The 25,580-nt window shown below is 47.6% G+C and overlaps 1 protein-coding gene across 1 annotated transcript in view; it reads left to right on the plus strand.

The window, feature by feature from the left end:
* Positions 1-974: 974 nt before the first annotated feature.
* Positions 975-25,580, plus strand: part of LOC137419668 (uncharacterized) — a 160,789-nt gene continuing 136,183 nt past the window's right edge. The window contains 2 exon segments of the mRNA XM_078785316.1: positions 975-1,335; positions 19,199-20,377. Of these exon segments, the coding sequence (XP_078641442.1) occupies positions 975-1,335; positions 19,199-20,377 (1,540 nt within the window).

Genomic DNA, 25,580 nt, shown 5'->3' on the forward strand with positions numbered 1-25,580 from the left:
TAATTCATTGGGTTTCTTCTTCTTCACGATAGTCGGAACACACTCACCTGCACACTCCACCTGGCTCTAAGGTCATCATTGTCCACCCCTAACAAACATAACAATATGAAATGCATTTTGTGACATTCTAAGACAATAAATCTATTTCTTAACCTTGTACACAAACATATTTCCGGGGAGCTTCTGCAATGATGTGTCGTCAGTCCATAAACACTTGCAACTTCTTCTCCGGAACCGCTGATGGGATTGTGACCAAACTTGGCACAAATTATATTTGGTATGTTGCAACTCAAGTTTGTTCATGGCATTAAAAAAAAATGGGCCCGGAGGGGCCTACTAGGGGATTGGCCCCCCAAAATAGGTATTTGCTTTCTTTTCAGAAAGTACACATACAATTCCGAAGAAATTTGACCACAACATTTCATTCATCACCCGTGATGTACGAACGTTTGTTCCCGGCATTAAAAAAAATCGGAGGCAAAGTAGGTGTATGGAAGGGAGGGTGGAGGGGGGGGGGAGGAAGGTTACCCCCCAAATAGAGATTTTCCATTTTCTCAGAAACTACACACACAATTTCAATGAAACTTGACCTCAACCTTCATCACACGTGATATACCAAAGTTTGGTACATCACAGGCGATGATGCACCTTTGATCAACCAAAATACGGTCAATGGCGAAACTAAAATTTCAAATCTGCGAATGTCACAGATGGAAACCCTCTCGCCATTTCCTAATTTTCCTTTGAACTCAATCGGTCCATATTTCCATTCTAAACAGCATCATTCCAATCAGAAATTAATAAAACTTTTATCTTGAGGTAAATTTTGCGAACACTCGTGAGGCCCCCGGTTGAGAATATCCAGCTTTCGTGTGTATCATCCACCTCGAGCGAAGACTAAAAAAAAAAACAACAACAACAACAACACGTGATTTCTTTATTTTGAATTTCTCGGCGCGTGTTCTTGGACGATAATGGATTCTTCGAGCGCTCGGTGCGGCCTCGGTCTTGTCCCGACCTGGCTGAAGATCCAGGGTCTATCGGAGGAGTCTCTCAGACCCGCCATCACTGGTCTGGGGATCGAGATCTTCGGAGCTCTCTGTGCCCGAGCCGAGCTCGCTCCGGTGAGGGATCGACTCTGTTCTTTAGCCGCACGGAAGTTCACCTTCACCATGTACGTCGGGTTATGTCGGTACATGGAGACGTGCCGTGCGGGGCGAGGATCGGGACAAACCGTCGTGCTCGGATGTGGTGAGGAGACCGGAGGACCTGATGGAGTCCTGCAGATCAAGATGGAGGATTCGGCTGAAAACGAGGAAAACAACCTGGGGAATGGTGAGTCGTGGGAACTGCGGAACTTCATGATAAATATTAAATCTCTGCCGATGATGTCGCTGAAGCCATTTTGTATTCGGGTTGTCCGTCTGTCCGTCCGTCCGTGAAAGGTTTTCGTTGCCGCGATAACTTGAGAACGGCTGATGGGACACAAGTAAAACATGGTGCAGCTGCAGGTGTGCATAATAAGGTAAAGATTGACTGATTACATTTTGGGGTCAAAGTTCAGAGGTCATGTCAGGTAACAAGAGAAAAATGACCACAGTGTGGTCACCAGCTGCGACGTGTAGAATCATGAGGATATCCGTTGCAATATGTGCTACCAAATTCGACCAGTCATTAAATTATACGCATGCACAAGCGTCTTTTTGTCTTTCAGTTCTGGTCTTGTCCTTTGTTTTGCAACGCAACATGCTTCATCAACTGATTACATATAATATATGGACGTGAATGTTATTTCTGTTCTCTTTTGGTCTGAGGTAAATGTCCATGCAACCGTATTTCACCGGTTAAGTGTGACCATATTCCAAGTCTCACACTGGTCGCTTCTTTGGTATTTCTCAATCCGCTGTATGTCTATTTGTATTGTGTACCTGCATATGCTGGGATTCTGCTGGTGGACTAAGCATCCCCGAGGCTCGGCCCCTGTGCAAATTGTGTGTGTGTATGTATGTATGTATATATATATATATATTGTTACAGATCGTGGTTTAGATGTTACGATGGGCCGAGCGGATGGTCCAACCGCGACCTAACAGGATCCCCAATTGGCCCGACTCCCCCAACGTTGACCAGATCGCCCCACAGATATTCAATCGGGAAACCTCTAAAGCGACCGAAAGAGAAGGAAAAGAGAAGAAGACAGAGTACGGAGGAAGAACAGATTTATTATACACACACAAGCAAAAAGAAAGAGCGACCAAAATTATTTACAGCAATGGATGGAAGAAGCAGTCACACAGTGCATCGTTAGCTTAAACTATTCGATTTACTTAACCCCAGGACAACGATTAGGACAGACGACGTTCACACTTACACTCGTCCTTGAGCCAGACCAAAAGTAATGCTCCGGCGGGGGGAGTAATTCTCATTATGATTTTCCATTAGACCAATGTCTCAAGTGTCAGAAAAGGTGTGATGGACATCTGAGAACGGTAGCTTAGTGCCCGGATGGACGCCATCTTTGAAACCACCCAGCTCGAAAATGCCCATTTGGTGGGGTACATTGTTGCACGTGTATCTGGACTTCTATACTAGCTATCGATGTGCGGTTGACGACTAAATATACGTCCGATGTGTACCGTCTAAATAAAAAATAATATGAAGCATTTTGTTTTAGATTAATTATTATAAAAATCAATTATCGAAAAAAAATCATATATTTTTCAATATTTTATTATTAGACTTGTACTTTTTTTAGTGAAACAACACTGGTATGATTTTCCAAATTATGCATTGTGCTACACCGTTTATCTGTCTATAAAAATAACTCAAAAACTAAAACATATCATCCACCACGAGTTTACAACAAATAAATGTAAAGAGGCATAAAATGACTTCGGCAGCCGCTGGCATTATCTACTCTGAAGATAACGCAAGTTAGGAATGTCGTACGGAGAGGATTTTAACACCATACGATATCTAATAAGCAGGCGGAAATTGTTACATAGGAAATCTGCACTTTGGTGGCCATCTTGGATTTCAAAATGGCCGCCAATTATATTAATTATTCATTACTAGAGTTTGGAAAGACGTATGGAGCTGATTTTAACACCATACGATGTATATTCCTAATAAGCAAGCGGAGGTATCATTGAACATGTCATGTTTTAGTCAAATAACACCGGTATGATCTTCCAAATTATACATTTTGCTAAACCGTTTATCTGTCTATAAAGATTTTCAGGCAATTTGGCCTGCATTATAATAGAGAACAACATATGCTATACAATATACAGTGCACACAAAGTTAATCATCAGAGTCGCCATCAGAGTCATTGGCATCCTGAGCCACGATAGCATCATCCTGCACCATGTTGGAGCATCCCTGCAGCTTACACACAACAGTGCACTTCAACCCATTCAGTATGCAGGAGCAATCTGACGGTCGACACGTCTTTCTGCATGTGCATGAGATGAGATTCAAGACGACATCTGGAGCTGGTAGACCCGCCATCCATCGGATTGTGAGCGAACCGCCATCATCGAGTTCCCAACCATGTCCTGCTGATGGTGTTGGGACGTCTGGTAGGTTTTCAAGGCTGCGTCGCCAGATAGCCGCCTGATAGTTGGCCCTAAGCGTATGCTGCATCAAGGAGTCTTCACAAGGCGGCAATTGTCCAGATTCGATCTGGCCCTTCTTTGCACAGAACATGTGATAACGGAGCGAATTAACACCGACGATCTTCGTGTTCTTGGCGTACAGCTGACACGTGAAGGCCTGAATGCTATTGAAGACGTCTGTTGGTACATTCCACGAAGATCCCAGATCTGTGAATGCTTGAAGATACAGCTCATTCGCTTGCACAAGCTTCAAAGCCTTTATCTTTCCTTGGCTAGCCAGAGCACTCACAGTGTCACACCCGCTCCATGCATGAAGCCCTGGCAATGCACTGCAAACTCCAGACCCCAATACCGCAGCCAACTTTCCAACGTCGATCATTCTGACTCGAACCTTTGTTCCTCGTCTGATGAAGAGCTGACTATCGATGGTTCTGCTGAGATGAAGACTGATGATCAGAACGTCGGTGTCATCTGCCACTAAGATGATCGTCTTGTAGTGGGTAGCGGCGTGCTTTGCGTGGAGAAACATACGCGTGTCTGCTTCCTCGTGGCTACATTCGAGTGCTTGCACCAACTTCCACCTATCGCGGGTCAGTACCAGACATTTTTCGCCACAGGTGACATACAGTGTTCTGTTGCCTAGCTTTTCGCGATTTGTTTCATGTTTCCACGACTCCGCCAGAAACACAACCAGTTTCTCCTTTGTCTGGCTGCAAGCAAGGAGACGCCGCCAGTTCATGATTTTGTGTGCGGGTCTGATCTCGCTGAAACTGATGCTTTCATTTGAACCGCGGTTCACACGCTCAGCTGCTTTGATGGATTCTTCTGTGTATGTGTCAAAGACAACATCGATGCGCTCACTGCCTTGCCCAGCATGAAGCGCTGCAGCAAGGATGCGGTCAGATAGTTCTTCGAACGTGTCGTTCTCGCCATGCATCTTTTGTATGAGAGCCATCGCATCAATTATTGTTGCACTTCGCTTGTCAACGTTCTCGGCTGGTTCCACAAGACCTTCCATGTGTTTCGCAAGTGCAGCTTTGTTCGTTTTTTTCATTGACCCATCAACGTTTGCCAAAGACCATGGTAACGGCCCTAGTGGGTGACAAAGGACAAGTTGCATGTCGAGGTTCCTTGTCTTGGCGATGAGTATCATGGTGGCAAACAGTTGTCTGTCAGCTCTCAGGACGATCTCCTTGTTTGTGCCCTTCACAACTTTCTGCTTGATCTTACCAAAGGTCTTCAAGTTTAGCTTGTTCAATGTGTCATGAAAGCCTGTTCCCTCTTCAAGACGTTTCTGGAAGCTTTGATACGCCGCTTCCCCCTTTTGCAGGGTGTTGAGTAGGTCATTAGAAACGTCCTCCCTCGCAGCCGCTCCGGTAGATATACTGAGAAGACATGACGGATCATCGGCGAATGGATTGGTCCAGTCATTTTCCAGTAGATCACAGATAGCTGTGACGCCAGACTCATCACGTTTGATGCGAGAAGTAGACAAGTCAGGGTGCTTGGCGTGAGATGTGTCGCTGCCATTCACAAGGATAGTTTCTCGTAGTTGCCTCAGTGCAGTAGCCCGATTTTCTGCAGTTAGATAGTATCGTGACACAGCCCCTTGTCGAAGACTAAAACCTCGTGTTCCTCCAGCTGTTTGCGTATCTTTGTTTACTGTTTCTTCTGTTGTCTGATCAACAGCGATTCTGGCAAATGGATTTCCTGGTCTAAGCTGTACGGAGAAGTAGCCTTGATTGAAATGCCTGTACAACTCGGGGCATGTTTCGTGGAGTTGCGTCATCTGTGCATAGTACACTGGTAGATATCTAGCATAGTTCACCTTGTTCATTGCGAAACACCAAGGGATCACTCTTCTGACACAAGCCAAGTGAAGCATCCAGTCGCCTTCTCTATCCGCACGAATCAACCCCAGCAGGGTCTCTACCATATCAATATACATCATCCAGAAGCGAGCCAGGTCTCCATGTTTGGTTCGCAGAAAATGTAGGTATTTCGCGAACATGTCAAAGCTCTGTACACATGAATCATCATCGAGAGCAGCAGCGAGAGTCTCGTGGCAAACATCCTCCTTGATGCTGCGAATTTTGAGGTCAGTGCTTCGAATCTGGGGTTCCTTGTCAGGATGATTGCTTTCTATCCACACCTGGAAGCCCTTCCAAATGATGCACATTAGTGCCTCGTACATCAACTTGTGGAGTCGCACAGCACAGTTGTATTGCTTGCCTTCCAGAACCCTGTTGATGGAACCTTCAGCGATTACTCCTGACTCAACAGCTACATCCCGAAGGCCTGCATCTCCAAACATTTTCCCAATGCTCGACATGAAGTTACAGATGGTATGGAAGTTCCCCATCATGAGCACGATTCTTCCATATCGATCGACATCTTTCCATGCTATTTCGGTCGCCTTAGCAAATAGTGCCTGGTCTAGCACCACCGGTATACGCTCAAGCTGAAGTGATGACATGATGTTCAGAGCTTCTCTGAGGATTTCTTGCACTGTTGCCATATCTGTGGCAGGCGCGTTTATAGTCGGCAGGTAGCCAACTACATCTTCCGTCACCTGAACACGATCTCTAGTCATGATGTTGAAACCAGTCCACGAACTGATTGTCTGGTCGCATGGTTCCAGCATGCGAGTCATAATCCATACGTGATTTCGGCGCTGCGCAAGGGATGTTGCGCCTGCAAGAGTGTCAGAAAGATCTGCAGGCTTGATTGCAGGTGGGCCCTCTCGTTTCCCACCGCTGTATATTGGAACTAAATCGCTGGATGACGGGATAGATCGCTTCTTATCTGCGTTGGATACTGCCGATGGAGGTTGGGGCGGCAAACACGACTGCGACTTCGGTTGGACGATGATACCGTTGACGCGATGCGATGTTCCGCCACCACTCAGCGATTCCTATAGCCTGTCGATGTTATCGAATGCTAATACAGTCGGGACCGAAGGGTGCACATGTGACGGAAGTGGTACTGTATCTTTCTCCACACTTGCTAATTTGTCTATGCATAGCGCTGTCTCGATTTCTTCCAGAACTGTGTACGAACATCCGTGCCCGAGTCGATTCAATATTCTGATGACCTCTGTATTACCGGTGAGCGTTTTCATGACCCACGGAAGTAGGACATGCTTCGATGTTCTGATGGTACCCCCGGTGTACAGCATTGATGATATCTTGAGCCATCGACCATACCAGTGTGTCGGCACGCGCAGAGCTACCCCCACTCCCGCAAATCAAAGTATGCAGAAATACACGAAGAGAATCTGGTATCTTCACGTAATCTGAAGTGAGTTCTGCTGGCTGAGGCGGCCAACGTTCATTGTAATGAGCATCTTTGATCTGGTGTCGCAGTGAAGTAGCTGCACGCACAATGTTACTTTCAACGTCCGTTCGTTCAAATGCTTTCACTTCTGCTTTCAGGTTTACGCACTCTGCAGCAATCTCTCGCTTTGTCAGATTATCGGCATCAAGTATACACGGTGTTTCACATTGAAGAAGATGAGCGATTCTCCAAACTCTCTTTGTAATGTGCGCTGCAGATTCTTCTTGATGGAGTCACGAACATCAACTGAAATGTATCTGAAGACAGGATATCTGTTGCAACATCAACTATTGGAACAATCCTCGGGTTCAAGAACAAGTCAGTGCGAATGAATTGAATATACATCGTATCATTTCTTTTTTCTCGATATTATCTTCAATGTCAGTTTCTACTTGAGGGTTTTTGGGGCCGTGTGTAGTTTCTATAGCAGGAGAAGTGGTAGTGAGCCTCAGCTGCAACCATATCTCGTGTAGACAATGCCAAAACTCTCTCATCATTGCGAGCTGTCGCAGCATCTCTTATTGTCTTATCTGCTCGAAGTTCAACAGCCAAGACAACTGTTTCACGGGTACGACTGCCTTTTATGAATTTTGAAGCACGCTGGCAAAAAATGCATTTATCATCGTAGACCGTTGAAGTTGATCCTGTCTCTTCCGTGATGATCGCCGTCGCACCGCATCGCCAGTATCAACTGAAGAACTTCTAGCTGCATTGGTCAAAGTAGCTAGGTGGTTTTTGTGAGTGAAGTCTGATCTACAAGCCCTATGGTATAATATTGGAATATTAGGAAGTTCAACTGCGCCTTCTTGGACTAGCTTTAGAATTGGATAAAAGTTTCTAACTGCGGCTGCGTCACACAATGTCTTCCAAGAACTGTTGCCCGCTGCCTTGCTTAGTTCAGAGAGTGGCGACTTCTTGCTGCACAGGATGCACGTTCCGGACTCAGGTTCAATCTTCGCCCGTTTCGCCTCGACACCGGCCATCTCAGCTGAAATAACAAAAAGACTGACGTTAGATTACTCCGATATCCGAAAAGCTCGCCAGCTTACATAGACATACTCATCCATGTTAGATGGCGCCACAATACAACTCTATAATAGAGTTGTATGTGGCGCCATCTAACATGTTCACTTTTAGTTCTTAAGCCACCCACCCCCCCCCCCCCCCCCCTCAGAAATTAATCAGGTCACCGCAACAAATCTCAGACTGAGATATAGAATATAGAATATAGATATAGAATAGACTGACGTCACTTTCGGCACTGGGTTCTGTGGGTTGATTATCGGCGGGAAATTCCAACTGACATAGTTTCGGTTTGTGGAAAGTGCATGCCTTTTCATATATTTTTTGTGTACACTCGTGGTGGATGATATGTTTTAGTTTTTGAGTTATTTTTATAGACAGATAAACGGTGTAGCACAATGCATAATTTGGAAAATCATACCAGTGTTGTTTCACTAAAAAAAGTACAAGTCTAATAATAAAATATTGAAAAATATATGATTTTTTTTCGATAATTGATTTTTATAATAATTAATCTAAAACAAAATGCTTCATATTATTTTTTATTTAGACGGTACACATCGGACGTATATTTAGTCGTCAACCGCACATCGATAGCTAGTATAGAAGTCCAGATACACGTGCAACAATGTACCCCACCAAATGGGCATTTTCGAGCTGGGTGGTTTCAAAGATGGCGTCCATCCGGGCACTAAGCTACCATTCTCAGATGTCCATCACACCTTTTCTGACACTTGAGACATTGGTCTAATGGAAAATCATAATGAGAATTCCCCCCCCCCCCCCCCCCCCCCCCGGAGCATTCACTTCAAAAAATGGCCGGTTGGCTCAAGGACTACACGGGGGATATTGCAGGCAGGTATGGCTTGAGGTGGATTGCTGGAGAGGGAGGCAGGGTCGGAGGCAGCAGCTCTCAATTCCTCGCGTTTTTGGCGGGAAAACCCTCCGTCGCGTATCCGCTGCCGATGCTGTAGATGTCACGCGCTGGCTCGGTCACACCTGCTCCTCTCCTTCTGGTGGAGCCGTCTCCCTCCTCTCAGCGCGTCTCTCCAAAGCTGGTTTCCTCTCCGAGTACCTCTCCTCTTTGGCTTGGAGCGTCTCGCATCTCACCGCTCACAGCTCAGCTCACAGCTCCTCTCGTATGTCACCTCTTCGCTCATCTGCTGAAGCAGTCCCTTCCAGTCGCTTTTATCTCTCGGGGCGGAATCAAGCCGCCAGCTGCGAGGGCACGCCTACCGGGTCGCTAACCGCGGTGCTGGTTGGCTGTTAGGGCTGTCCGATTTCCTCCTTCGATCATGACGACGTGCCACGCCTGTGAGTTGGCGGCTCCTACCCCCCCTCTTCTCCGAGATGAGCACATGGGCAATGGCGGCTTGCGGGATTGAACACCACTCGCACCGCTTTTGAAAGGAACTTTGGAGAGCGGAGATGATTGGGGAAATTGAAAGGGCCTACGCTTATTTCGTTTGATACAATGCAGAGTCAATCTAGTGGGAAACACATATTTAGCCTACATGGAATAAGGAAATACACTATTTAAAAAGATATATCGTGGCCTGTGTGTAAGTTTCATGGAATTAACTAGGAGGACGGCTGCGACCATTATTTACATTACGAGGGTGTTACACGCAACAAAACCATACTTTTCACATTCGTTACACTTCCTCCAAAATTGTTACACTTCTCAAAAACCGTTACACTTCTCAAATTCGTTACACTTCTCAAAACCGTTACAATATATATATATATATATATATATATATATATATATATATATATATATATATATATATATATATATATATATATATATATATATATATATATATATATATATATATATATATATATATATATATATATATACAGTATATTAATTACACCTAATTTGTGTCAAGTTCTGTGAAACGAGATTGACATGAAAACTTTCATGTTGTCTTTGTTGCTAAATTTATTCTGGTTTCTTCAAACAAATCGCGATTTTAGTCCGCAAGGTTCTTCCCTCATACCAACGCACGTCTGAGTGTATGCGCATGCGTTGTTTAAAAAGGCACCCCAACAACAAGAACAACAATGCGGTCCTCTCATAGAGCTGCTCGTCGCAGCTATGCTAAAAATGTGGTTCTTGAGAACAGCTGAAGAGATTCAAATCAAACGGTATGTATAATGATGTAATAATGTATCGGTCGATGTCACAATATCGAAGTGTACTGTTCTCGTTTACTCTCTTGTGATGTAATCGAGTTGATGAGAAGGACACGTGGTGGATCACAAACCTCCACCAGGATGAACAGTTTAAGTTTTGTCTCCATTGATGGGCCGGATCTGGATTCGGACCTGAACCTAAATATACTGAAACGCAAAAGAAACTTACCACCTTTGAAACCTTTAAATATCAACAATAACACTGCGTGTAGTAAATGTGTGAACTTATTTGCGGACAATAGTGTCCTCACTGTCAGACAAAACGGTCACGGATGGTCACTTGAACCTTCAATGGTCATTTCATAGCACAGCTGTTGAACAGCCGTTTTGACTGTCAGTGATTAGCCAAGGGGTACGGGATGATTTTAATGAGCTGCACGTGATGTCTTGATATTGGCTTTAAAAAGGCCAGTGCAAAATGGGCATTTTGACCGAAAAATTTGACCATTTTGACCAACTTCAAAAAGACCGAAAACGCAAAAGAAACGAATAATTTATAGGTCGCCTGGTTTGGTAACAATGTTGGATTGAACGAAAATCTTTTCAAAATTCTATCTCTTGAATCGCTTCATTGATCAATGTGAAACTTCAAAGTAAAGTCGTAGTCGTCAAGCAGAAAAGAGTTGAAAATTTCAACATGATTGGTTGTACGGTTTGGCAGCCAAAGTTGTTTTTGTTTGAAGAAGAAGAAACTCCACATTATCTTCTCCAGCCATGTGACTTTTCAGTGGATCTTTAATCTTGTACTGTTTGAAGTCAGTGGCATCCTGTCTATTAATTTGAAGTCTATTCATTATATTAATAGACTTCAAATCAATCATTTGATGTCTATTATGTACTGTCAGACACTACCTTTGACACTTAACCTTTTGATACCTTTTGACACTTTGGACTGCAGAGATTCATTCGACCTTTAAAGAACCTTTAAGACCCAAAAGACCCTTAACACCACCAACATGCCAAAATACCCTGAAGACCCTTTAATACCATGAAGAACCAGAGGACCCCGATGACCCAAAAGACCCCGAGGACCCATAGACCCTGAGGACCCCTCATTAAAAAAAGAAAAAAGAAAAATAAAGTACTGAATTCTGTGTTAAAAAGAGGACGTTGAAGGAGCTGGGGCTCCCACGTCGATCGGAAGAATGGACGCGACAAAAAGCTGGAATTCATCCGAGTTGCTTTAATCAAACCAAACACTCAGGCACTCTGAAAAGCCCGTTTATCGGGCAGCAATATATATACATATTATCCCGGAGCGTTTGCCCAGGAAAGGCGAGAGGGGGCGTGGCCCAGCGTCCTGGCTGCGGCCTGGCAAGTTGAGCGCGGGCCTGCCCGGGCGTCCTGGACGAGCCCGGCATGGTGATCGCTCCACGTCCTTGATAGGTGCAAGGCGATTGTGAAAACCCAGCGGTAGCCGCTACACACGTCCCCCCAGAATCGACTTGCACCGGCAGGGTCAATTTGAGGGGGGTCCTGATGACCTGGCCGAAGCGACCCCTGGCGGGTCGTGGGAGGGGGTCCGGTGTGGTGGTGGGCGGTCGAGTGGGGGGCACCGTGGACGGGGGGGCGGCCTCGCCGTGGCGGAAGGGCCACCCGTGTTGGGTGGTCGACGTCCACGTGCACCGCCTTGAGGCGGTCCACCGCAATCCGGTCCGACCTGCCGCCGATGTCGATGACGAACGACTTGTCGTCCCGTCGCAGCACCCGGAAGGGCCCGTCGTACGGCGGCCAGAGTGGCCCCCGATGTGCGTCGTGACGCACAAAAACATACTCCGCTGTGCGAAGTGCTGGGGGGACGTAGGACTGGGGGTCACCGTGGTGGGATGTTGGCACGGGGGCAAACCGTCGGGCGGCCTCCTGGAGGTCCGAGCGCTGGTGAGCTGCGGACCAGGGACTGGTAGCGTCGGGCATGAATTCGCCCGGGACGCGTAGCACCTGGCCATAGACCAGCTCGGCGGTGGATGCCTGGAGGTCCTCCTTGTGGGCCGTGCGGAGGCCCAAAAGGACCCACGGCAGCCGGTCGGCCCAACCGCCGTCTTGAAGGCCGGCCATGAGCGCGGCCTTCATGGAGCGGTGGAATCGCTCACACAACCCGTTTGCTTGGGGGTGGTAGGCCGTAGTACGGTGGAGCTTGACCCCCAGGTTGCGGGCGACTGCGCCCCACAGCTCGGAGGTGAACTGTGGTCCGCGGTCTGATGAGATGTCCGCCGGTGCGCCGAAGCGGGCGACCCAGGTGGCGATGAAAGCCTGCGCCACGTCGGCGGTGGTGGTGGAGACGAGGGGAACGGCCTCCGGCCACCTGGTGGTCCTGTCCACCATGGTGAACAGGTGTGTGAACCCCCGTGACGGGGGGAGGGGGCCCACCAGATCCACGTTGACGTGCTCGAAACGTCGTTCGGGCACGGTGAAAGGTGCCAGCGGGGCCTGGGTGTGTCGGTGGACCTTGGCCCGTTGGCAGGCCGTGCAGGTGCTGGTCCAATTGCGGACGTCCCGACGAAGGCCGTGCCAGACGAATCGCGCCGACACCAGCTTCTGGGAAGCTTTCCGGCCCGGGTGGGAAAGGCCGTGGAGGGAGGCGAAGATGCGGCGTTGCCAGGTGACGGGCACGATGGGGCGAGGCTGGCCTTGGGAGACGTCGCAGAGCAGGACAGTGTCCGCGAAGGGGATGTCGGCCAGGCAGAGGCCCGTGTCCGCCGCCCGGAGGGCTTGCACCGCGGTGTCGGTGGTTTGGTCCGCCGCCATAAGCGCAAAGTCCACGCCCAGGTGGACCGCGTTCGCGCTGGCCCGGGAAAGACTATCGGCCACGGCGTTGTTTTTGCCGGCGACGTGCCGGATGTCCGTGGTAAACTCCGACACGGCGGAGAGGTGGCGCTGTTGGCGGGCCGACCACGGCTCCATGACCTTGGCCATGGCGTAAACCAACGGCTTGTGGTCGACGAACGCCGTGAAAGGTCGGCCCTCCAGGAGGTGGCGGAAATGGCGGACGGCCAGGTGTAGACCGAGGAGCTCCCGGTCAAACGTGCTGTATTTGAGCTCGTTCGGCCGGAGCTGCCGGCTGAAAAAAGCGAGTGGCTGCCAAACCCCGTTCACCCATTGCTCATGTACGGCGCCCACCGCGTAGTCGGAGGCATCCGTGGTGAGGGCGATGGGAGCGTTGAGCACCGGGTGAGCGAGCAGTGTTGCGTCGGCGAGGGCCCGCTTTGAGCTTTGGAAGGCCGCATCCATTGCTGCGGACCAGGCGATGTCGTGCTTGGCCGGCTTGCCCCGGAGGGCTTCGTAGAGGGGCCGCATGAGTTGAGCAGCGCGGGGCACGAAACGGTGATAAAAATTCACCATTCCCAGGAATTCCTGCAGGGCCTTTATGGTGCGGGGACGCGGGAATGTGGTGATGGCCTCGACCTTGGTTGGCAGTGGCACGGCCCCGTTCTTGGTGATGTGGTGGCCCAAAAAATCAACGGCCGTCGTGCCGAAGTGGCATTTGGCCGGGTTGACGATGAGGCCGTGCTCGCTGAGGTGCCCGAGCAGTGTTCGGAGGTGGAGGAGGTGCTCGGCCCGGGACGTGCTGGCGACGAGGATGTCGTCCAGGTAAACGAAAAGGAACGGCAGGTCACGCAGCACGCCGTCCATCAAGCGCTGGAATGCCTGAGCCGCGTTCTTGAGACCAAACGGCATCCGCAAGAATTCGAATAAGCCGAACGGCATGATGACTGCCGTTTTAGGGACATCGGCCGCCCTGACAGGTACCTGGTGATATCCACGTATGAGATCAATTTTCGAAAAAATGACCCGTGCCGCCAGACGGGCGGAGAAGTCTTGGATATGCGGGATCGGGTACCTGTCGGGGGTGGTAGCGTCATTGAGACGGCGGTAGTCGCCACGCGGGCGCCATCCACCCCCCGGCTTTGGCACGATGTGCAGTGGCGAGGCCCACGCGCTATCGGAGCGCCGCACAATGCCGAGGTGCTCCAACGCGTCAAATTCGGCCTTCGCCACGGCGAGCTTGGCTGGGTCGAGGCGGCGGGCCCAGGCGTAGACCGGCGGGCCCGTGGTTGGTATGAGGTGCTCGATCCCATGCCGTACTGCGACGGCCGAAAACGTCGGCCGCGTGAGGGCCGGGAACTCCGTGAGCAGGCGAGCAAACTCGTTCGCCGCCTGGACGGCGCATGCCAGCTCGGTCGGCGCGGAGCTGCTCAATGTGCATACCAGGGAGCTGAAGGTTTCGGCGTTGATTAAACGATGCCGTTGGACGTCCACCTGCAGTCCGTGTGCGCAGAGGAAGTCGGCGCCTAGCAGAGCCATGGGCACGTTTGCGGTTACAAACGTCCAAGCAAAGCGTTGGCCGCCGAAGCAGAGGGTGACGTTGCGCAGGCCGAAGGTGCGGATGGTCGATCCGTTGGCCGCAACCAAGGAGGGGCCGCAAACCGCGGACTGCCTGTCCTGGTCAGAGGCGGGTATGACGCTCAGTTGGGCACTGGTGTCGCACAGGAAGCACCGTCCGGACGCTTTATCCGTGATGAACAGTAAGTTGCCCGTGTGGCCGGCGCTCATGGCTGGTAATGAACGCCGGCCCGGCCGTTTCCCGGCCTGCCGAAGGTGCACGGGGGTCGGCATGTCCGGGCCTTCTGTCCGAACCTGGCATGATAGTAACACCACGCTTGGTCAGGTGGAGGCCCCGGTCGTCGTGCTGGAGGTGGTCGGCTCGGTGTAGCGGCCGCCAATTGCGTCGGCAGTTCGGTCGTCGACGGTGCCGGGTGCTCGGGCGCCATGGGTGTTGCGTCGGACGGCGGTGGGTCCCATGTCACCGCTGCGATGCGCTGACCTGCGGCGGAGATCTTGTCGGCTTCTCTGGCAAGGGCCCGGGGATCTGTGATCGTCGTGCTTTCCAGGGCGAGGCGTACCGGGTTAGGCAGCTGACGGAGGAACAGCTCCCGGAACAGGAATGCCGGAGAGTGCTCGCCGAGCAGTGAAAGCATGTAGTCCATTCGCTTGGAAGGGCGCGTGTCGCCGAGCTCGGGCAGGTCGAGCAGGCGCCGTGCGCGTTCCGCTGATGGGAGGGCGAAAGCGTCGAGGAGAAGCTTCTTAATCGCGCCGTATTTGTCAGCGGCTGGCGGGCTCTCGAGGAGGCTCAGGGCGCGGGCCGCGGTGGCCGAACCGAGCGCTGCGTGAGCCTCCCAGAAGGTAGGCAGTTTAAGGGCAACTGCCGTGTCCATGTCGGTAGGTCACCAATGAAGGAGCTGGGGCTCCCACGTCGATCAGAAGAATGGACGCGACAAAAAGCTGGAATTCATCCGAGTTGCTTTAATCAAACCAAACACTCAGGCACTCTGAAAAGCCCGTTTATCGGGCAGCAATATATATACATATTATCCCGGAGCGTTTGCCCAGGAAAGGCGAGAGGGGGCGTGGCCCAGCGTCCTGGCTGCGGCCTGGCAAGTTGAGGGCGAGCCTGCCCGGGCGTCCTGGACGAGCCCGGCATGGTGATCGCTCCGCATCCTTGATAGGTGCAAGGCGATTGTGAAAACCCAGCGGTAGCCGCTACAACGTCATATGCCACGCATGTCTGATGAAAGTGATGTTTTAACAAAGCGGGGTCATATCAAAGCGGGATGGCGTGTGGTACCCAATCACTGCCAGCAGTTATAAAGTGGCAGTTCCAGTTATTTTTTGTGGGGGGGGGGGGGGCAAAGCACTTTTCCACACGGACTGAGCAATGGGGTCGGGGGTCATTTAATATCACCTTTCGCATCTGCACAAAGGCTTCAGCACTATAGAACGTTTTTAAATAAATAAATGAATCCTTTTTAAAAATAAATAAATAATTAAAAAATTTCGATAGGTTTTTGCCTAAAACACCCCAGCACTCAATGATGAACCTTTGAAGGTGTGAAGAAGATCCGTTCAGCCATCTGAGAAAATGGCGACATGCACACACAACACACCAAAATGCGCACAAGATGGCGATGAGAGGGATATCGTGCTGCCTCCCTCTCGCCTGGGATGGAAAGTACTGAGGGCAGTGTAAAATTCATCTGTTTTGAAGGCAGTGAAGACAGAACTAAAATGGCAGTTTTGATTGGACGAGATGCGCATGAGGCTCTCGCTATCACGCCATTCGGCATGCATTTGTGACGTGGCCTGGCCCTGCAGTTTGGAGGGGATTGTGGCCCCCGTACTCCAAGGAGAGAAGGCGTGAGCATTTCCGAACTCCCTTTTGCAAAGTTATGCCTGTTGAGCTTGAGAGAGACTGAGTTTTGTAGTGATTGAGATCCTCACCTCGGCTGTTGATTCAACAACATGACTGAACGAATCGAGATCTAACCCGGTTATTGGATCTTGGACCGAATACAATGGCTTTGATGTGAGTGAGAACCAAACCGGGGAAGCAGCTTTGATGTGGAAAAGGGAACCAAACCGGGGAGGCAGCTTTGATATGGAAAAGAGAACCAAACCGGGGAGGCAGCTTTGATATGGAAAAGAGAACCAAACTGGGGAGGCAGCTTTGATATGGAAAAGAGAACCAAACTGGGGAGGCAGCTTTGATGTGGCAAAGGGAACCAAACCGGGGAGGCAGCTTTGATATGGAAAAGGGAAACAAACCGGGGAGGCAGCTTTGATATGGAAAAGGGAACCAAACCGGGGAGGCAGCTTTGATATGGAAAAGGGAACCAAACCGGGGAGGCAGCTTTGATATGGAAAAGGGAACCAAACCGGGGAGGCAGCTTTGATATGGAAAAGGGAACCAAACCGGGGAGGCAGCTTTGATGTGAGTGAGAACCAAACCGGGGAGGCAGCTTTGATATGGAAAAGAGAACCAAACTGGGGAGGCAGCTTTGATGTGGCAAAGGGAACCAAACCGGGGAGGCAGCTTTGATGTGGCAAAGGGAACCAAACCGGGGAGGCAGCTTTGATGTGGAAAAGGGAACCAAACCAGGGAGGCAGCTTTGATATGGAAAAGGGAACCAAACCGGGGAGGCAGCTTTGATATGGAAAAGGGAACCAAACCGGGGAGGCAGCTTTGATATGGAAAAGGGAACCAAACCGGGGAGGCAGCTTTGATATGGAAAAGGGAACCAAACCGGGGAGGCAGCTTTGATGTGGCAAAGGGAACCAAACCAGGGAGGCAGCTTTGATGTGGCAAAGGGAACCAAACCAGGGAGGCAGCTTTGATATGGAAAAGAGAACCAAACTGGGGAGGCAGCTTTGATGTGGCAAAGGGAACCAAACCGGGGAGGCAGCTTTGATGTGGCAAAGGGAACCAAACCGGGGAGGCAGCTTTGATATGGAAAAGAGAACCAAACCGGGGAGGCAGCTTTGATGTGAGTGAGAACCAAACCGGGGAGGCAGCTTTGATATGGAAAAGAGAACCAAACTGGGGAGGCAGCTTTGATATGGAAAAGAGAACCAAACTGGGGAGGCAGCTTTGATATGGAAAAGAGAACCAAACTGGGGAGGCAGCTTTGATATGGAAAAGAGAACCAAACCAGGGAGGCAGCTTTGATATGGAAAAGAGAACCAAACCGGGGAGGCAGCTTTGATATGGAAAAGAGAACCAAACTGGGGAGGCAGCTTTGATATGGAAAAGGGAAACAAACTGGGGAGGCAGCTTTGATGTTGCAAAGAGAACCAAACCGGGGAGGTAGCTTTGATGTGGCAAAGGGAACCAAACTGGGGAGGCAGCTTTGATATGGAAAAGGGAAACAAACCGGGGAGGCAGCTTTGATGTGGCAACGGGAACCAAACCGGGGAGGCAGCTTTGATGTCGCAAAGGGAACCAAACCGGGGAGGCAGCTTTGATGTGGCAAAGAGAACCAAATCGGGGAGGCAGCTTTGATGTGGCATCGGAAACCAAACCGGGGAGGCAGCTTTGATGTGGCAAAGGGATCCAAACCGGGGAGGCAGCTTTGATGTGGCAAAGGGAACCAAACCGGGGAGGCAGCTTTGATGTGGCAAAGGGAACCAAACCGGGGAGGCAGCTTTGATGTGGCAAAGGGAACCAAACTGGGGAGGCAGCTTTGATGTGGCAAAGGGAACCAAACCGGGGAGGCAGCTTTGATGTGGCAACGGGAACCAAACCGGGGAGGCAGCTTTGATGTGGCAAAGGGAACCAAACAGGGGAGGCAGCTTTGATGTGGCAAAGGGAACCAAACCGGGGAGGCAGCTTTGATGTGGCAAAGGGAACCAAACCGGGGAGGCAGCTTTGATGTGGCAAAGGGAACCAAACCAGGGAGGCAGCTTTGATGTCGCAAAGGGAACCAAACCGGGGAGGCAGCTTTGATGTGGCAAAGGAAACCAAACCAGGGAGGTAGCTTTTATGTGGAAAAGGGAACAAACCAGGGAGGCAGCTTTGATGTGGCAAAGGGCTGCGCTCATGGCGCCCAGAGTTGAGCCAATCGATATGCACATGGGACATACTTATTTATTTTCTTTCTCATCTTGGCAATATCTCGGGCACCTTTTGAGCTTGGAATCTGATATTTGGAAACAATAATGAACAAGTGATTTGGCAAGAAAAGCCTTTTTCGTTTATTGATTTATAAATTAATCAATTAATTATTTAATTTTTCTATTTATTACTTAATTTTGAAAAAGTTTACAGATTCGTATTATACGGTGGTGGTTTAGGTATATTTAATATCCGATTGATAAAGAAATTAATTATTTTATTATTATCCATTTTAATTTTACAATTGATCAATCCATTATTGTACACTGCTTCGTTCCAATTCCGTCTCCATTTGCCGGGCCCCAAAGGTGGTCCAGAAATGTCACGTGCTGAAGGATATGTTATTTATTTATTTTGCGTGAGAGTGATGTACTTTGAATATAGCTCCACTTGTGCTGTGTATTATATCCACACATATTATACGTGACACATGCGAAACATATTACACACACACACACACACACACACACACACACACATACATGCATCATGTTCTATTAACTCGTTTTTTATGTTTCTGTTTCATTGCGAAAGTAAATTATTGACTCTGTTGGTAAATTGTTTTTCCAGATAAACATTTGGGAAAGTTTCCCCCGTTGGTCGACACAGAAGTTTCTTTCAGTCATCACATGACATGGACGTTTTGGCAGGATGTTGATAAATTTAACAGTGAGTCTAAAAACAACAACAACAACAACAACAACAACGGTGACAGGTGCATAACGATTCTGCAACATCAGATCCAAAGAAGTGAGAAGCCACGCAGGTTTTCTCTTTCCAACAAAGACTTCACCTCTTCATCATGCTTGAAAGAATGTGTGGAAATACACACAGGTGAGAAGCCCTACAGGTGCACTGTGTGTCATAAGGGGTTTACTTACTCTTCATATTTATCTCAACATCAAATGATACACACGGGAGAGAAGCCCTACAAGTGTTCACAATGCACCATGGCATTTATTCGATCTTCAAATTTACTTCGACATCGAAGAATACACGACAAAGAATACACATCAAAGAATAGGGAGAAACCCTACAAGTGTTCCGTGTGCTCCAAGATGTTCAAGCAGTCGTCACATTTACATGAACATCAAAGATTGCATACGGGAGAGAAGCCCTACAATTGCTTGCTGTGTAACAAAGCGTTTAGACATTCATCACATTTGTCTCAACATCAAAGATTGCATACGGGAGAGAAGCCCCACAAGTGCTTGGTGTGTAACAAAGCATTTCGTCATTCATCAAATTTATCGCAACATCAAACAATTCACACCGGAGAGAAACCCTATAATTGCTTCGTGTGCAACAAGGCGTTTAGTCATTCATCAAATTTATCTCAACATCAAACAATTCACATGGGCGAGAAACCCTACAAGTGTTTTGTGTGCCCAAAGATGTTCAAGCAGTCATCACATTTACATGAACATAAAAGATTGCATACGGGAGAGAAGCCCCACAAGTGCTTGTTGTGTAACAAAGCATTTCGTCATTCATCCAATTTATCGCAACATCAAACAATTCACACGGGAGAGAAACCCTATAATTGCTTCGTGTGCAACATGGCATTTAGTCATTCATCAAATTTATCTCAACATCAAACAATTCACACGGGTGAGAAACTCCACAAGTGTTCTGTGTGCCCAAAGATGTTCAAGCAGTCATCGCATTTACATGAACATAAAAGAATGCACACCGGGGAGAAGCCCGATAAGTGTGCTGTGTGTAACAAGGCGTTTAATCATTCATCAGGTTATCTCAACATCAAAGAATACATAACTGAACTTGTAAAAAATATTTCCAAAAACATGTGTGAATCGAAGATGCTCCTCATGAAAAGGAAACATCAGTGAATACAGCCCTCATGATTCCAAACAAACAAAATAAATGTGAACAAATTCACACAGACAAATGGGAGAACAACAAAATAACAGGACAATGGAAAAGATGTGGACAGATTCCATATACACAAAGGAGGCTCATTGGATTGGCTAAGAGATCAACTTAACCGTGATGGAGAATGAGTCAACATATATGTCCATGACCATGAACATGACACCAATGGTTTTTCAGAAGATGGTGGGACTGAGTCAGTCAGTCAGTCAGTCAGTCAGACAGACAGATGTAGATTTTGCAAGGAAGAAACAGAAAGTGTGAACCAACTTCTATCCGCATGGAAAACACTCCTCTCAGAACACAAGTCCACATGAAGACACAACAATGCATATGCGCGCATATCTGCAAAAACTGAAATATCACATTCTCATTTTAAAAAACCTACAGTGGCACTTGGTAGAGCACATATCTCCACCAGTCTGAACAGTTTGTTTTGTATCCCATGGAGAGGACGGTTCTGGATCCAGACCTGAACCAAAATCGAATTGCTTGTTCTTGTCATCTTAACATCCCATCTTCCAAGTTTTGTCATTTAAGTCATCCACAATTTTTTGAAATATCATGATATCTGGATCCGTATTCAGATTCGTGATAGACGGATGTATCGGCCGGCCGATATCTGGCATTTTGAGGTTATCGGCATCGGCTGATGATGGCGTCGATATGGCTGATATTTTTAACACAGGAAAAAAAAAAAAAAGAAGCTTTCCTTCTCATGGTGCGAGGAAGCTCGAGCTTTCCCTTGTGTCAATGTGACTACTGGGGAACGTTCGTGAGAGCTTACTGGGAGCGCTGGAAATGCCAAGGAGGAATTTAGTATGGAAGAAAAGATGTCTGAGAAATTCATATTCAGAGCCAAATCTTCATTCAAACCGCAACCATCTGACCCACTCGTTCTTGTAGGAAGTATACACGCAGGGTAGAGGACGGGTGAAAATGAAATATAATTTACCTGAAGACCCGCCCAGTGCAGCTGGTGAGTGGGTCCAGACATCGAAGGGCATCACAGACATGTTATTGCTCCATCTCGCACGTCTGCAGTCACTCTTCCCTCTGAGAAGTGGCGCCAGTGCTTAATGGCAAGGACGCAAGGTTTACAGCAAGTAATTCCCGATTGAAGCATAAATCAACACCTGGAACATTACTACTGGGGTTGACACGGTTCAAACCCACCCTCCTCCATTACAAGCGAGAAAGTTTTCAGTGAGGTTTGAGCCCTTTGTGAGAAGAAGAGGAACAGGCTGACTGGAGAAAGTGCACAGAAACTTTGTTTTCTGCATTTCAACTTGCAGCTCTTAAACTGGGATTACTGAACAAAACTAAACAGAAATGATGCTGTTAACAAGTGCACTAAAACCTTTACCTTACTGAGGTTTTTAAGAGTTTTAATTATTTCTTTTTGTGGACAAAAGATTGTCATGGAGAAGATTGTCATGGGGACCGCAAGGCTAACCCCCACTCTAGCAGGGAAAATGGCCTTAAAATGCATGTTGTTGTTGTTGTTGTTGTAATTATTTCTTTTTGTGTGGACAATTTCTTTTGTTGATGCTAAATTTACTGATTTAAAAGAACAAGATGTGGAGTGCAGACCTGCAATTTACTTTTCTGTTTTTGAGTGAATAATATATTGTTAAATAAATGTTTCTTTAAGTTCAACAATTTTGTGTAATTATAATGTTTTATTATTAAATTATTTAATTGGATGCATATATCGGCATTTTATCGGTCATCGGTCCCCATGCTCTCTAAATTTTGGCATCAGCCCTTGAAAAACCCATATCACTAAAACCCAAAAACCCATAACCCTGCGCATCGGAAGAGCGTGACCAAGGGTTGGCGTCAGGAAGGGCATCCGGCCATAAAAACATTGCCTCAAACAGGGAACCATGATTGTCATGGGGCCCGCAAGGCTAACCCCCGCTCTAGCGGGGAAAATGGCCTTAAAACGATCATTCACTCAATCTCTAATTCAGATCTTCATAATCGAATTAGTTCGAACTTGTCAAACAGCCAACTTGTCCAACAAATTTCATCTGAATCCATCCACAAGATTTTGAGATATCCTGTTCACAGACAGACAAACATACAGGGGAGAAAACACAACCTCCCCCACGTCCGGTGCCTGAGGTAATTGTGCAATCAAAACCCCAAAACGATAATTGAAAACAAGGATTTAATTCTCATGTACTCGCTGTCTATCCCATCAAGCGTGAGGAGAGAAGTCAAATCATTGCGACCAGATATAGTTCCCCAGATACAAGGAAGAGAACGGCCAAACCTACCTCCACCAAGCTGAACAGTTTACCTTTTGTATCCCACTGATAGGCCGGATCTGGATTCGGACCTGAACCAAAATCTAATCAGTTTGGTATTGTCACTGAACCAACTCATTCACCAAATGTTGTCATCATGTCGGGGTCTCTCCTCTGAGGAAGGATGACAAGACCTTTATAATCACTGGATTGTCTTTTTCAGAGTCGAACGTTCGGAGGGAAAACGCAATTGCAAAGCTGCAAGCAAAATCTCTGAATCTCACTCAATACAGCACTGAATTTATACACGAAATGTTCATCATGCAGGGCAGTGGGGAAAAAAAGGCTGAAAAGAATGCAATATCCCCCCACAATTTGCACCATGTCAGGCCACCACTCAATGATAGTGTCCAGATTCAAATTATAATCTCACAAAAATTGAGTCAATTCTCCCATGTCACATAACCAACCTGTCCACCAAGTCTTTTTGTCCGAATCTTCAATAACCTTTTGAGATATTGTGCTACATATCGTTTTTGGCTGTATTTCTCAATGGCAAATTATCACTTGAAAAATCAGTATGCGGGTCCTGATCTTCATCAAAATCTGATCATTTGGTGCTTGTCAACACACACAAACTCTCCACCAAATGTTGTCCGAATCAGTCCACAACTTTGAGATTTCCTGTTCACAAACAAACAGACAGACAGGGGTGAACATGCAACGTCTGCCTGCCTTCAGTGGTGGATGTAAAAATATGGCATGGATAATAATTGAGGTGTGAGCACTCGGCCACTTATAAAAACGCCGAAATCAGGAAAAAGACCAAATAACAGGATCTGAAAATTGAAGTCAACAGAACCTGGAAGCTGAAGTTCACCGACATTGTGCTCGTGATAATTGGAGCAACAAGAGTGATGAAGAAGAACCTCACTGAGGTGTTGAAAATAATGTCTCGTGCAATATTACTACAAATGAACTAAAATTGGAGGGTGTCCGGGATTATTTATTCAGTGAAGATCCTGTAAATAACCCTCAGAACACCGTTCCCAAAACGGAGATGGATACTTGCTCATGCATCATGGTACACACCATCACAGCCCCTCGTCACACACATACCTCATCATATTGTCGTGTTCCTCGCGATTAAAATCTTTCCCAGGAAACAGATTGGCCGAGCAAGCTTTAACTCCGAAGGCGGTCAGTTCAAATATGGCAACGCACGCGGGGAGGGAGTGGGGCAATGAGGTGGAGGATGCTGAAATTCACTTACCTCATGGATCCCGATGACAGCCTTCAATCTTGTGGAAATTTACTCAAGCGGGAACAAATTTAGAAATACAGGGAAAATAATAAAAGGATTTATTTACAACGGAATGCTGGGACAAAGGAAACGCGGTCAATAATAAGGTTCCAAAATGGAGCACTCCCACACCATACGTATCACACGGACAAAGGGAAAATAAATGGAAAGGAATGGGTGTGTGATTTATCGCACTTAGCTCAACTGGCTGCAGTATCCTGTTAGGAATGGCGTCAGCCCCAATCTCGCCGTCTGGACACGGCTCCGTGCTTGGGGGGGAAAACCGCCTGACGTTGGTGCGAAAACAGGCCTCGCTGCACGGCCCGTCTCATGCCACATCATTCATTCTCTCGTCAGCACGCACTCGCATGCAGGCACCAGAAGCAAGAGTCGAGGGCAGAGGTGGGTGAGAGGAGCAAGAGGTCGAGGGCAAAGGTATCCAAGAGGAGCAACAATCAGCGTGAGAGAGGAACCCACACCCAGCCAGCTGGCATGATGACAGTTGAAATCGCCACATATGAGGAAGAGAGAGTTTGGATGAATTGATAGAAGTTGGTCCATGTTGTCAGAGAGCGAAATGTAAATGGAGTCATCACTGTTTGGAGGACAGTACAGAACACATACAGTCATGTGAAAAAGTAAGTACACCCCAAGTAAAGTTTTGACTTTTTCAACATATTTCAACATACAGCTATTTGATCTTCATTTCAACAATATTGATAGATAAAGGTGATATAATATAACAAATATCATGAAACATTTACATTTTATAGTCCATTGTATAATTTAAATAAACATAAATGCAAATTTCGCATGTGGAAAAAGTAAGTACACCCCTACCTTTATCACTACTTCAAATACCTAAAATTAGAATCAGGTGCACCAGCTCAGGTGCAAATGATTAGAACATCGTTAGAGAGGATCTTGGAGGAACCTGTCTTATTTAAACCTCAGACATTTAGTTTGGTTTGCACTTTGTTGTTGAAGTGTGTGGCGTCACCATGCCTAGATCAAAAGAGCTCTCTGAGGCCTTCGGAAAGAAGGTTATAGATGCCTACGAGTCTGGGAAGGGATTTAAAAAGATCTCCAAACAATTTGAAATCAAACATTCGACTGTCCGGAAGATCATCTACAAGTAGAGAAGACTCCAAACAACTGCCAACTTGTTCAGGCCAGGCCGCCCCAGCAAGTTCAGCCTGAGGCTCTTTCACGAGCCTCGATATTGTATACAAAAAAAAAAAAAAAAAAAAAAAAAAAAAAGATGCTGAAAGAAGTCTCTAAGAACCCCAGAATGTCATCACGGGACATACAGGTAGCTCTTGCCACTGTTGATGTCAAAGTGCACGAGTCTACCATTAGAAGGAGGCTGCACAAATTTGATCGACATGGGAGGTGTGCCAGGAGGAAACCATTGCTGTCCAGAAAGAACATTAGGGCAAGACTAAAGTTTGCCAATGAACACCGAGGCAAAGACCAGCACTTCTGGAACAATGTGCTCTGGACA

This window comes from Myxine glutinosa, chromosome 1 (genome assembly GCF_964187855.1).
Source record: "Myxine glutinosa chromosome 1, kmMyxGlut1.1, whole genome shotgun sequence".
In the NCBI taxonomy this organism is placed as follows: Eukaryota; Metazoa; Chordata; class Myxini; order Myxiniformes; family Myxinidae; genus Myxine; species Myxine glutinosa.